At 40.4% G+C, this 15,131-nt stretch overlaps 1 protein-coding gene across 3 annotated transcripts in view; it reads left to right on the top strand.

Moving 5' to 3' along the window:
* Window positions 1–15,131, top strand: part of SDK1 (sidekick cell adhesion molecule 1) — a 407,664-nt gene that overhangs the window by 312,184 nt on the left and 80,349 nt on the right. For all 3 annotated transcript variants that reach the window (XM_075767122.1, XM_075767124.1, XM_075767121.1), the window contains 3 exons: window positions 2,832–3,023; window positions 4,838–4,959; window positions 13,230–13,339. In XM_075767122.1, coding sequence (XP_075623237.1) covers window positions 2,832–3,023; window positions 4,838–4,959; window positions 13,230–13,339 — 424 coding nt within the window. The remainder of the gene's footprint in view (window positions 1–2,831; window positions 3,024–4,837; window positions 4,960–13,229; window positions 13,340–15,131) is intronic.

Below are 15,131 nucleotides of genomic sequence, written 5' to 3'. Positions count from 1 at the left end.
CCAGAGGAAACACTCTCAGCCCAGGCCGGCTGGACTCCCCCGTGCACATTTCTGGCGGTGATCACGTCTGTAAAACAGAGAGTGCATTTTTACCGACCACATGTCCTAAAGTTCTGCCCATCTGTCAGTCATTGTGGCTTAAGTGCTACTTGGGGGTACGGTGGAAGTTGTTCCTTTCCTTCAGCATTTTTTCATCTGCTTTTGTTATGCACAATTACATTTGGCTTTGTGTCTGCTCAGTATGTATGTATGTATTTTCTGTTTGATTTTTTTATATGACTAGAATTTAACTATACTTTTGGGAGTGAAATATCCAGCAGTACATGCTGCCTCTTTGCCTTTTCTTCAATTTGCACGTGAACTTGGGATATTTTTTCTGGTGAACGTTATTTCAGTAAATAAATACATAGACTGTGTGCCTAATGGGTGGGAAAGCTGAGTCTCATCCCTGTAGTCACAAGGGAGAAAATATAAAATGTTCAAAGAATAATCACCATCATTCAATGTATATCCGAAGCTTATCTAGATGGGAGAGAAGACATTTCAATCACTTAAGATTGCCTAGTGCATGGTGGATGAAACTTTCTATTGTTTGTAAGCAACAAATCCGTAGGGAGAGCATTAAAAGTCCCCTGCTTATCTTCCCGTTATTTATTGCTTTGAGCAACCCATTTTGTTTTGTTCCGAGGTGATACTCCTCGATCCCCTCTGCCAGTCCATGCGTAGGGTTCAACGCAGGCGTAGCAGGGTCATCCGCAGCTCCTGGGCAGACAGATGAGCCGTGGCGTGGCCCTTGCTCCGTCTGTGGCCGCACATGGACATTCTGTGGGTTCGTGTCCTCTGTGGGAAGCGGGGAGAGGCACAATTGCACCTTCCTTGGACTTGTTCTCATTCTTCCACGTTGCCCTGTCTGGAGCAAATGTAACATCCACGGCTTTTGGAGGAAAGGGGTGTTTGTGATGGTCCTTCTGTTTGCAAGTCCTCCATGTCTCTTCATTGAGCATGGAGTAGAGTGGACAGTCATCCCCCATCTTTCTGTTTGCCCACTGTTAAGAAAGGCAATAGAGTCCCTAAGTTTTCTCAAATCTTCATACAGATTGTACTCTTGCCTGTGCTACATAAACTCTTGATTGCTGGTAAATGATTCTCAAGCCTTTTCAGAGAGCATCAAAACACCACAGTGTCTCTGAGCTATTGGTAAATTATTGACTTAATTAATTCCCATTCAGACACTTACTTAAAACCGGCTCCAGATGAGCATTCAGGAGTTTTTCCTCTTCTCCTAGGCTGTGCAGTCAGACAAGCGGTTGCAGTGTAGCTGCAATAGTTGAAGTATCACCTCTCTCTATAAATGCCCCCTCACTTGAACCAGAATTAGTGACTCCGTGAGTACTCTGAGCCCTTTTTCATGCAAAAATAAGTTAACAGGAATCTCAGTCAGTGATGGCAGCTAGCACCGGAGGAAGGATAACATCTGACACCTCTCAAACTCTCACAGAAATATTTGTCTTGCCATGCTTTTAATTCATGAGATGATACTTCCCTGTTGATCAATACCATAGGGTATTTTGCTACATCAATTTGTATATGTTAATTGCCTTATCATGTTTTGGTGGTTTTTTTTTTTTTTTTTTTAAATAAAGGGACAAAAGCCTCAAGCCCCCCAACTGGTCTGAATTCCTCATTTTAGCTGATGGGAACAGGAACCCAGTAGGGAGTTTCTCTAGCCAGCTTGCCTCGTGCATGGTTCACTCAGTGGGGTTCCTTTCTGTTAGTCCTTTTCACTCACTTCCATTTCACAGGCATTCAAGAGCTATGTGTATTTTTTTCCCCCCTGAGTCAAATCACAAAGAAAGCTGCAATCAAGCAAACTTTTCAGACACGCTCTCTGGAGACTGGCTCACTAAGGTTCAAATGGGTTCAAACGAGAATAAAGTGGGACTGGGCAGAGGGAGGACAAGCAGATTTGGAGGTAAAATTGAGCAAATCAGACAGTAGAAAGTTTCAAAAGTTCTTGGAAGGCAAATGGTTATAAAAGTGATAAAAAGGAAAGCCTGGTTATGATAGAAGAGTAGTATGGAGGTCAGGGTGAGTGCAGTTTTGGACAATACATTGGCTACACTATGGTTTTGAAAGAAAAGATAATGATTCACCCTGCTAAAGGATTTGTGTGAGGAGCAAGCAGTGGGGAGTAGAGGTTTTTCCATTCCTAGAAGATTCCCACAATGTTCCTGCCTGATTGTTATTGTCAGATTTGTAAGTATTTCTAGACATACAGCAGTGAAGGTTACTTCACTTAGGGAGTAGCCCTACTAAGCACATATAGATTTTTAATTAGATATTCCAGCTGGTGAGAAGATGTTATATTTTCCAGTGTTTCTTCCTTTACGCTTCATAGAGTTCGCAAAATGATAGTCCACCCTTCTGCGAGATTATCCCCAGGTTTCCTAGCCATTGCATAGCAAGCACTGTGTAGTCATAGGAAAAGAGATGGACTGTTGAGACTCCATGTCCTCCCCGATCTGTAATCTGGTGGCCAGGTGATACCCCAAGGGGGTACCTACATCAATCGCTTATTGGAAATACCAGTATTAAAAAAATACTAGTGTATTTTAGCCAGTGTTTATTTCAACTTTTTTTTTTTTCTGCTTATAAAAGGCGATTGTGATGGATTAGAGTGGGAAACAAGTCATACCACCATTGACCACAACTAAATCTTGCAGAAGCAGGAATTTACCAGTCTCTGGGTTATTGTGTAACTGTGCTTTAGAATAAAAACTAGAGCCCACCACTGCTATGGCCCCCTGACTTCTGTGTAATGTTTTTTTCAGGGTACCAGATCTCCTGGGAGGTGTATGGCAGGAACGAATCTCGTCGTGCCCGCACGCTACCCAACACGACGCTGGAGTACAAGATCACGGGGCTGTCATCTCTCACCACTTACACGATCGAGGTGGCAGCTGTGACCGCAAAAGGGAGCGGATGGGTCACGTCCTCCACCATCTCTTCTGGTGTGCCCCCAGGTTGGTGAAACTGCATGAAACAAATTAAAATGGGTTGTTTCTTCATGTTTCTGTGTTCTAAAGATCATAAATTATTTCAGTTCAGTAATAATAAAAATGTTTTTATTTGCAAAGCATTGGAATTCTTTACCATGTAATTTAAATTTAATTTGTAAAACAGATTAAATCGTTAACATGAACACACTCACAATTTGAAATTACCAGAAAGCTGAGGTTGTTTGATACACATGCAAAAGAAGTTGTAGGGATGGCAGAAGGGAAGGACAAAGTAATAAAGTGGACACAACACAGAATCTCTTGACATTTACAAAAATAACATAAGAATGAAGCCTGAATCAATTCAAAATTGTTGCTTTGGGGGAAAAATAGAGTCTGGATGCTGTTAAAAAGGAAAGGTTTTTCCATTTATAAGTCATATAGCTTATGTCACCTCTGAGATGATATTTGCCTAATGAAAGTAAAATCTTATTTACAAGATTTGGGAGTTGTGGCCTGAGAAAGATTTGGGAGGAGATTTGCAGTCCTGTACTGCATTGTCAGAGTCACCGTTTGGATACCTGTGCATTTAACCTTTTTGCATTTTGTTTTTAAAATTCTGCACTCTCCCTCATCCAGTATAGAAAGCAAACTAAAAAGCAATTCTTAGCTCAGACAAGCAGTTTCAGTTAATTTATAGGTTATACAAGTAGAATTTTCCAAAGTGGAGCAGTTAGTGTACCTCACTGATGGTAATCCCATTTTTTCCCTTTTCCGGTATTTTTGAACTTTTCTGTATATCTTGAAGTATGCCTGCCTTTCTTTTACCTAATCATAGGTAATTGTGACAAGCTGTAGACTAGATCAATGCCATGCTCCCTGTTGTTAGCCAGATAACAGCATTATCCTACTTGGGCAGGGTTAGTTTATCGATCATAGTTCCCACAAATGTGAAGTAAGAATCAGGAAATATTGTGTATTTGTGTATATGTGAAATATATGTCAAAAAGCTGCTTATTTTTTGCCTGTTGCATTTGCAGATAGTACAACATTATGAATGATTACTGATTATAACACTAATTTCCATTACTTACAAATGCAGGTACTATTGCGAATTTATTCTAAACAATCTATAATCTCTTTCCTTGGCTTGCTTTTGTTGATAATTCAGATAATACTAAAAATGTAAATGCTGCTGTAAGCCTGACTGATGTGAGGCAAAGATCTGATCGAGCCTGCAGATTTTACCCTGTGGAAGGTCACGCTTTATTTGCAAGAGAAATTAAAAAAAAAAAATTAATCTACTTTATTGAGGCATCAGAAGTGCCCTCTAAAACCTATCTACTATAGAATCACAAAATCTTCCCCATACTTTACCCAAAAATTTGAGTCTTTTTCTGTTGTTAATATATTAAAGTTGTATGTACTTTAAGAAGTAAGCAATCATTACTGTCATTTAATTCTGGAGGAACAGAAGGACAGTGGGATTAGGTGACTTGGGAAGTGACTGGCAGATCTGGAGCTGGGAAGTACCTTCCCTCCGAGCCACCACGCTTTGTCAGTTGTGCAAGTTCTCTAAAATAGCAGCTGTAATTCTGTAGCTGGGCTCTTTCTTTTCTCATTTCATCTGTAAAAATGTGGTGCATGTTCAGAGCAGCAGAAATAGTAACGCTGTACATAATACTCTGCCAAAAAAACCCCAAACCAAACCACAGCTTTTGCTCTGTTATAATTGTTACCAAGGTATTTTATCTGCTGAAACACTGAATGTCAACCTGTGTTACTGGGCCCTAGATGCAGAGCATTTCCATCTCTCATTTACGTTTCTATTTCTTCAGAACTTCCAGGTGCTCCGTCCAACCTGGTGATTTCCAACATCAGCCCCCGCTCCGCCACGCTTCAGTTCCGGCCAGGGTACGATGGCAAAACCTCCATCTCCAAGTGGATAGTCGAAGGCCAGGTATGTCCCTGACAAAAAAAGCTCCTATTGAAGTTTCTGAGGGGTTAGAAAGGGTCTAAATAGTCAATTGCTGTTTGGATTACAGTTTTTGTTTAACTTTGGATCAAAGCTCTTCAGTACATGGCCTGGTGGTAGGTGTTCAGGGAGTCCTGGAAAGGTTGGAATGCAGGGGAGCTGGAGGGGCTTAGCTGAGAAATGTCCGTGCTGTAGCCAGTGAGAAAAGGGTCACGTGAATGCTGTAACTTGGGTTCACAGGAACAAAAGAAAAATATGATATATAATATATATGTGAGAATGCTTATCCTTTAAATAATTTCTACAGATTTTTGTAAAGCAGCTTTGGTTATGTTCAGAAGAACACCAGATGCATCATAAGCAACACATACAGCAGAGCTTAAGTCCATCCTTTTATTCAAAAAAGGATTTGAAACCTGTGTTTAGGTTCTGTCAGGTGTATTTTCAAACCAGATGCAAACCTGGAATTAGTATCTCATAGAGTCAGAAGCATAGGACGAATTGCACTGAACAGTAAAGACACCATTATTCATGAGACTGAGTGTATTTTTCTATCTTGTAATGGAATATACTGAGGTTTTCTATTGAGGTCTCTAGATATGAATAGGATGAATTCTCTTCTTCATCAGCTTTAAACAATATCCTTCTTTCTGCTGTCATTATGCCTTGGAGGAGTTATATATTCCTCATTTGTTCTTCTGACAGATGAGCTTTGCTTTTTCCTTTCCACCCACAGATCTTTATAAATAATATAATCTGTTTTTAAGACCAAATGTTGGACTTCTTAAATCACCGTCACCACTTAGACATGTTGATACAATCACTTCACTTGGTAATGAGACTGTTGTGAACAAGTTGGTACATTTTGTACCGTTTACATACACATTATTGCATATTATAGAATTAAAACACTATAATATGGTGGCTTGGCACATTCTGAGAAGCATTTTTGTGCTGGAGCACCACATTGATATTGCTAGGAATTTGTTAAATCTGTGAGTTGCAGAACACCAGAGAAGTGAAATAAACTTGAATGCTTTAAAACTGCAGTAATAATTGCCATGAAGTTCATCTGCATCTTTGAAAAGCCCTGGGTACAAATACTAGTTGAAGGGTTCTTGGTGTGCAGGGAGAGAAGGGAGGATCTTTCTTGTTCACAAACCCTCATCAACATCTCTTACATTGCTAGAAAAGTCAAGGGGATAGTGGTTCTGATAGATCCTGGATCCAGGAATATTCGCTCCATTTTGGGAAGGAGCACAACCAAAGCCTTTGCGGAATCTGGGCGGTTCTTTTCCCCACAGCTACCCTGCGAGTTTCTTCTGCACCATACCTCACCTTCAGCTTTGGCACAACAAGAAATATTGTTCCAAGTGGATTTAATGAGGAAAATAGAATTTTTTGCTCACATGATTTACAAAAATCTTTTCAGGTATGCAGAGAAATTGGTGACTCCTTAAGGATATAGCAAATCCTGTTTCCAGGATGACAGCTGCATGTAATCCTTTGTTCACAGCCCCTTTCTGCCAGCACTCCGCTCAAACTCTCTTTCTCTCTCTTAAAGTGCAATTTCACAGCACCTTTAGCCAATCCAAACCAGAGCTCTCACCGTCCTGCTCCTGTTCGCCCTCCTCATCCCCGTCACTCTTACCAAGACTTTCTTACTCCTGCCTTCTGCATGTGCCGATTCTGGCGTGATCACACCCGGAGCTGCTATAAGACTTGATCCAGCTGAGAATAAGTGAGTTTCAGAGAGGTCATCTCCCTGCACAGGCTGTGTGTGTGATCAGAAGAGCACCATTGCGAGGGGAGGGGATGAGAACATGGAGGTGGGAGCAGAGCTGAGGGCAGGAATGCCTCCGTCCTGACCTGGATCTGGGCTGCTGTGACCTGCCCTCTGGACTTCACGGGTTTTTCTACCTACCTTTTAAAGACACACAAGCTGTGTCACTTATGAGCCCCAGTATTGACTTATGCCTTTCATGTAGTCTGTTCTAAGCGGTGATAATGTCTGTGCTTGGATGCAGACTACTCTTGCAACATCTATATTTTAGCATAGACAACCATAATTGTTCCTTAGGACAATGTTAGATAGAAGGGCAGCGGTTGTACCCAACCTACAACAGTATTTTCTAAACAAAAATATAGGGTGATTTTTTTTCCTTCTGGATCATTCATTCACTGGCCCATGCACAGCTTTTAATAGCCCTGTCAAGTGTTTCATGCCTTAGCATTAAATGAAAAGCCACTCAAGGCATGGGTTTGCATACTATGATTCTAAAACAGGTGGTGTTGCGGAGTGACAGGATCACATTTAACTATAAAATACTAATCTATATGTTCTAATGTACTTTTCAATTAATCAGTTGAATTGGAGAAGAAAGATTCTGTCCAAGCAGGTAGAGGGACTACATCTCCATCCATTCACAATTTTTTTTGCACATTAGCCTCTCTGAAAGTTTGCAGCAAGGTGCAGAATAGCTGAAAACAGCTAATAGCTTGGGAAAAAAAATATGTTGCAGTTTACCAAGACCTTGTACAGCATGATCTCTCCTGGAAGGAGGAGAACTTGGCCAGTGTCCCCGCACGGGTCTGTTCCCTCTGGGCTGTACTTCTGCTGTCGGTGGGCTCATGGCAAAGCATGACCAACAAATCCATGGTGCTGTCGTGCCCTTCATCTACATCCCCCTCTCTTTGTACAGCTGGGTGATGGTTTTGCATTGGACATCCGTTATATATTGTGTCTTCTCTTTCACCTCTACTGGGAATATACCCTTTACTCTGAATGTCTGAGTCCTTACAAACTATTTTATATTCACACACACAAACAAGCTGCCACCAACATGTTTTTCTTCTTTGTTCCTTTGTGTCATAAAGCTTCTTTCATAAGGGCAGGTCTAGAAAATGTTCCAAGTGTCCCATTTTGGCTAAGTGCCTGATACTTCATGAACAATTTGGATGAAAAACACAGCTGGGAATTCCAGTTGACGTGAAATTTTGTACATCTGGCCTTGGCTTCTGCTTTTTGTGCTGGGGTGTAAATTCATGGGAGCCACTGTGGAACTAATTTTCAATTATGTCAATGAACATGAGAGGAAAATCAGGTCTTTAAGATTTTAGTGTTGGTAGATACTGAAATATCAAGCGTTAAAAATCCCATTTCTGTGTTTCTAGTGGAGCTACATCCTGTGCTTCTGACGGGATTTCTTAAAAATCACCAGGGTTTCTTTTCCATCTTTCCATGTAGACTCAGAGGACTTGAGGGAACTAGATTTCCAACTGGAGAACTACAAATAAGTACCAATGCCATTTAAAAAATATTTCTAATGTCATGTTTCCATTACATATAGTATAATCTAAAGAGAAGAGGGTGTAACGTAATATAAAGTTTCTGCTTGTTCAGAAGGAGCAGCAGTAACTGTCTTGTGGCATTGACACTCACGGATAACGTGGGCATCCCTAAAGAATTTCAGTAAATCCTTCCAATCGTCCTGTACTCTCACATGCAGTTACAGTATATATTGCAGACATTTTTTCTGGGAATTTGCAACCAAGAACAGCACTGAATCCCTGCTGTTGCTCATGTGGTTTCATATTTGCACTCTCTATTTGCTGCAATCCAGTTTCAGCTTATTTTTCTCATGCTGGATTTTTCCTGGGGTTTTGTCAGAAGTACATGAACGACATGATCACGACTGTGCCTTGGTAGGTGCTCAGTCCACAGCATCAAGCTTTCCAGTGCCTGATTAGAAAAGCTGGGCGAAGTCCTGAGTTTGGGGTGGTTTTCTGCTGATTAATGTTATTGTGCAGACAGCAGACGACCTGCGGAACGGCTGAAGGCCACTTATGAACAGGTACTGCAGGTCATGGAGCCATGAGTATATGGGCTAATATAGAGAGGTTTTGCTTAAAGCCTTTCTGCTCGTTTTAGAGAGATTTTGTACAAATATCATGGCGAGCAGTAACAGAGTTTCAAAGTAGTAAAACCTTTAAAGTATTATCGCTGTATTCGCTTGTAAAGCTGTGAGTTGGGAAAGACGTCGTAACTTTAACCATGAATTTATCTGGTTTTGTGGGTTAAGTCGGTGACCCAGATAGGATTCATCCATTGTACGAGGTGATTCTCTTGGTGTCGTCGTTACTTCAGAGCTGGTAAATAAAGTGTCTGAAACTCTGACAATTTTATGCCTTTGCTAATCTTTAAATCAAAAATGGCCGAATCGATTTAAGGATTTTGTAAGAAAAAAAATTGCACCCAGGCTGACATCCTGTGAACCGAATTTCTCCCAAAGTGATTTCAAATGTGAGTTATGGACCTCTATAATGAAAACTCTGACATATCTTGAACTATAGAAGAACACAGGGGACTTCTATAACGTACAAAAACACTGTGTTTTCCTTTCCTGTAGTTAGTAGTTCATAACTGTTCAAAATTTTGGAAGCATTACTGTCTTATATGAAATATCGCAACAAGTGATTTTTTCATTCCAAATTTTAATGATTTTTGGTTTCTTTTAAGTCAAAATTCCACAACTTTGCTCATATAGTGCATTCCATCAGAAAAGGCTAAGTCACTTTAAAAAATATGTAACATTTTCCTTTTTAGAAAGGGAGAAACTAACGCATAGAGAAGTGAAGGGTTCTGACATCACTTCCAATATTGTTTCATACTGTCTCATTTCTGTAATAATAAATGAATGTTCCCTTTTATTGAATATAATGCCTTGGGAAGAGCTGAGAGATGGGAATGAATATGTGTTAATTTGTGATGGCTGATCGTTATTGAGAATCATATGAAGTCTCTCGGTGGACATGGGTGTGTTTACTGTGACAGTCCTGGGGCCTCCTGGGGATTGCGGCCCCATTGTGCGGAGAGCTGTGCAGATGCAGAGCACAGTTCTTAAGGAGTTTTTATGCTGATGGTAACAGAAAAGCAGTTGGTGTTTTCATCTGCCTCCTAAAACAATGCACACATAAATATGTGTGCATCTGTCAACAAACATAATCCTTTTCTGAAGTTTGCATGCACTGTTATCCAAAAAACAGCTACAAGAAAGAAGCCTCTAAATTAACTTTATTTTATGCTCATAGTGGACTCTCTTGCCCCTCAAAGGACTCTTTTATCCTTACCACTGCCCGTAGTTCTTTTTGCCCCATGGGAATCCCTTTGTACTCTGATTCTTGAAACTGATACGTTTCCTCTGATCTGACATCAGAGTGTTTCAGCAAAAATAATTCCCTGTTCCTTCAAGAGCCTGAAACTTGGAATCTACTATAGATCTTGCGGAAGTTAAAAATACAGAAGTCCATCAATGAAGGTTCTTTGCCGAGACTCATTTCTGAGATTATTGATAAATTAAACTTGTTTTGAGTAACGTTGACCTAGAATTGCTTGGCCATGCAAGTCAGAGGTCGTGCAGAAATCCCCAGGCTGTTCACCAAGCTGCCCTGCAGCCCTTCACCCTTCGGTCCTCTTACCTCGGAAAAGCTCCCCACACAAACAGCACTCTCTTAAAATATACTACTGATTTCAGTAGAAGATCTAACCCTTTGAGTTAGTTTCCCAAAGGCTGGCACCAGATCCCGGGAACATTACAAGGTATTATTCTAACTAAAGCAAGTTCCTGATCTATTTCTCTCAAAGTCTTTTTGCTGAATCACAGAACTATGTCTGCGGTTGATTTTTTTTTTTTTTTTTTTTTTTTGCTGCCTCTCTGTTGCTACCTTTCAGCAGAAAATGAGTCTAAAAGCGGTTAATTGAGACTGTCTGTGCTGCTGCTTTGCCTGGGGTCCCCCACCTCCCAGTACAGGTACTGGTCACCTGTTTCCCAGCTGGCTCCTGAGCTTGGGAGCAACCAGTGTGCCGGGCTGGCTTGGCATCTGCAGCACCCATCACTTCGACCAGGGAGAGCACTCGCAACCAAAAGCTGTCTCCTGGGATAGCTTTTGAGGGGCTTGCCATAGTTGTGGGCACATAGAAGCTTTTGCTGCTTCTCAGTCAGTAAAAGATCCTTAATATTTCCACCTTTGCAGCCAGGTGGTAAATGTCTAGCTGCAAAACAGGCAGCGGGGTTTGGACACCTCTCAAGCCTGAGTCAATGTCAATTGTTCACAGCCCTGTGGGCCTCTGGGTCTGAACCATGTGGTCCTTAATGTGTATTAATGACCTGCCTGCTGCTGTGTAACGATTGAAACCTGTGGTCTTTTTCTTTTTTCTTTTCTTTTTTTTTTCTATGCAAGAAATATTTTAAAAAGCTCTTACTATTCTTAGAATACAAAAAGATGACTAACTACTGGAGATTATTTGCAGCCTCCAAAGCACTGTGGATTGTTGCTGTACAATTACTACAGCACTTTGAGGTGATGCTGTTAAGAGTAAGGAGTTTTGCAAAAAAAAGCATTTACTATAGACTTTCTACAGTATTAATCAAAAATTCTTTTATTAAGAAGTGTTCTCTGTTTCCTTGACTGAAATCAACCCTTTCTTCCTTTCTTTGTTCATGTAAGTTTGTTTTTTTTAAATTCTCTTTTATCATCTCTCTGTTTCCTGGGTTCACTTTAGGGCTGTTCTCTTTTACCATGCAGACCTGTCTCAACTTGCTTCCTTTAAGCTTCTGCATCCATGGACTTTACTAAAATTTATGGAGCTCACTTGGGACTGAGAATTTTAAAAGGCCCGTAATCTTCACTGGCATCTATTTTATATGTTGTTTGGTATGCGGCAGTGTCCTTGCTAACTAGCAAGACTGAAAGGCCCACCAAGACCTGTGCAACCACATCCCTCCATGAAAGCCATCCTCTGCTAAGAAGATCACAAAGGCTTCTTTTCACAGTGCAATGCAGAACTTATTTCTTTGGCCTAATTTTCCTTGTGTCATTGCTTCCTGCACAAACATAAATATGCAGCACATCAACTCCTGGGTGAGCGAAGAACTAAAACATCTATAAATAAATCAGTCTGCTTCTCCTGAAGGGGAAAAAAAAAAGTGAATGAAACCTAATTTTCTATTTGAAGTACTTGGGATATGCTAGATACTTTGGGCTACATTGCCTATCGAGTGTTTTGACAGTGTCTATGGCTGTAACTAGTATACAGAACTCGTGAGGGATCTGTTTAAAAAAGATTAAAGGAAATAGCTCTTTACACAGTGGGTCACGAGCTGCTGGAATTTGTTGCCACAGCAGTCTGTGGGAGTAGATAGTGTCACTAGGTTAAAAAAGGATTAGGCGTCTTCATGGGTATTAAGTCTGTAAATAGGTGCTAAAGGGAACAGCTGCCTACGTGCCCTCTCGTCCCCCTCAGCCCCTGACGGTGGATACCAGGGGAGGGTGAGGGAACCGGACCGTGGGTGCTGCCCTTTGCAGGAGGGCAGAAACACCAGAGTAAAAGTGCACAGTGCTAGAGAATGATAGCAGGGAATCTTGTCTAAGATCTGAGGATCTCCAAAGTGAAGCCCAGCCATCTCGCACCTCTCTTCTGTTTCCTCCCCACTGTGGCTCTCAGGCACACGACCCTGCTTGCCGATGTTGCCATCTTCCAGGGTCTGAGGTCAGACTCTGGCCTTTCTATCACTCCTTGTTGGCTTCCTTTTAAGTCCCGATTCATCTTTATTTTATCTCCAAAAAGCTGTATGGAAAATAATGTTTTCAGTTCTCATCACCATTTTGTCCCTCCTAACACTGCCGTAGCTGAGGGACTATGTTGGGCAACATGTTGTGATTAATTAATACAAAGGATTGCATGTGGAAAAGCCTGGTCTAAGTGCAGCCCAGCAGATGAGGTTAAAATGCTTTTGTTCTTTGACTTTGTTCTTGTTTCTCTGTCTTCATTTCTGTGGCATTTTTCCTCCGTTGAGACTCACTTAGTATGCATCAGTTCCTGCAAGTTATTATCAAGCCTATTTTTCATTTTGTTATATTACTACTTGATACTTCTGTATTGTGGCAGCGAGATTGAACAGGGTATTAGCGCTCTCATGGTGTTTTTCTGGAATAGATCTTATCAGAGGATCCCAGTGAAGTCCCAACAGGTAGAAGGAAATTTGGAGAACTTGGCTGTGTTGTCACTTTACAAATAACTAATGTCTTGTCATAAAAAAATGAATGTTAACTGGATAATATATATTTAAAAGCATTTGTCCTTCCACTGGTGTGATGACACACACTGAAGAAGAAATTATGTATATAATTATGCATAACTCTCTCTCTATAGATATAGTCTGCTTTGTATTCCTTCTCACCTTTCCTGTCTACAGGTTGGTGTGCTGGGTGATGAAGAAGAGTGGGTGAGTCTTCATGAGGTGGAGAATGAACCTGATGCTCAGATGCTGGAGGTACCGAACCTTACTCCTTACACTCATTACAGGTAAGAACAGCAGGTAATTAGCTGCAGCAAGGGGGGGCGGGGAAAAGTAAAGAGCAGCATGGAACAGCTTTCCTAATCGGAAGCAGCTGACTGTGTTTATAATCTGAACAAAAGAGAAAAGGTTTGCTGTTTTCATAGATTATATTTAAAATTACTCGTCTGATATTGTTAATTGTAATTTACATACAATAGAGTTCGTAACATTATAAAGGAAATCCAAGTGCACAGTGAAATGCTGATGAGTAAGTGATATCCTGACTTCCCTCATCTAAAGGGTGCACCAGTGTAACATCAATCAGTGACAAATCAATTGTAGTTAAACTGCTGCAAACTTGTAATTACATATTTATATCAATTTAAACATCATTTTATTGATTTAGCTTAATTTGGTAACATCAGTTAGATGAAACCTTTGTTTATAAGAATTTACTGTTTGCCAAGTTAAGTTTAATAAATACACACAATGCTTAAGCTGATTGAAGTGAATCTGCATTATGGGTGCGCCCCAGTTAAACGAGATTGATTTTTAAATCAATTCAATTCAAGTGATGCGTTGCTTCAGTATAGACAAGATTTGAGAATTTGAGGTACTTAATCCTAATGAAAAATACTTTCTTGAAATAGCTTGCTAATGTAAAGGCTGGTTCAAGGAGATATAGTGGCAAGTGTTAAATCAGCTAACTAGAAACCTGTCCATTTTCCGCTGGCTGAAGGGCCTATTAGCTAGTCCAGGTGCTGTTGTGAGCTAATAGTAGGTGCAACCAAGTAAAGCTCATATAATTTACAACTAATTCAGTGCTGGTAAGCTAATTTTCTTCCCTTAGTCAGAAGCCTAGGAACTTACTGAATTTCTCACAAAGTCCCCACTGAAGTGTTTTGCACCTCATCCTCAAGAGCTAAACATTTTACGAAAAGCTCTTTCAAAATTTTGGAGCAGGAGCTGAGATTTCTAGTGCAGAGGTTTAGGGAAATTATCTTCAGGTTAAGAAGATTTTGTTCTCCTTATAAAGGTGGATTCTTTAAGCTGAAAAGGCAGAGGTGAATAGTAAAGTGCAGGTCGTAGCACAGTCACTGTTCAGTCATGCAAAATAAGAAAGACTCCCATGCCTAGCAGGTGTACGGAGAAATGTCTTTGGGGTAAAAAATAGAGAGGAAGCATATGAGAAGTTTGGGGTGGATGTTTTTTTTACTATTGTTAAACTTTCTGATTTATTTTTTGCTACATCTCATTTCTCTCTTGTACCCATTGAATTCTGGAGTGATCCCAGTTATGCTGGGATCTTTCGCAATTCCAGTTCTCTGATTTTTTTCATCATAATTTGTACATTAAAGCAGCTCCTTGAATTTTGCCACTTTTTTTTCTCTCATGGATGCACAGATACGAGGTTTTTCTGTTTTGTTTCAGTGTAAAGCAATTTGATATCATTTTTTGAAACCTAGAAAGTTGTTGCCAAATGGATTTGTGGTCCTCTGGTCAGCTTTAGTCATTGCCCGCTGAGGAAATACATCATGAGAGCTAATTATCAGACCACATCTTTAGCAGCCAGCTTCTTTTCTATATTATGTGCCAATGTTTGAGAGTGAAATCAAGGGCAATATTTGTTTAATATGTTTCCTTTAATGCATTTTCTAGGGAGATCAGAGCAGATAAATAAACCCTGCTGTGTTGACTTTTCCCAAGCTCAGTCATTAGGTCCAAAAAGTAAGTGTTTAGTATGAACAGGTCATGTATTTGTGTGCAAGCGCTGGATACCTCTAATTGCTTGTGATGGGTGAGAGTATCTGAAATGTG

This window comes from Balearica regulorum, chromosome 15 (assembly GCF_011004875.1).
Source record: "Balearica regulorum gibbericeps isolate bBalReg1 chromosome 15, bBalReg1.pri, whole genome shotgun sequence".
In the NCBI taxonomy this organism is placed as follows: domain Eukaryota; kingdom Metazoa; phylum Chordata; class Aves; order Gruiformes; family Gruidae; genus Balearica; species Balearica regulorum.
This window is presented reverse-complemented; position numbering and strand designations above follow the sequence as displayed.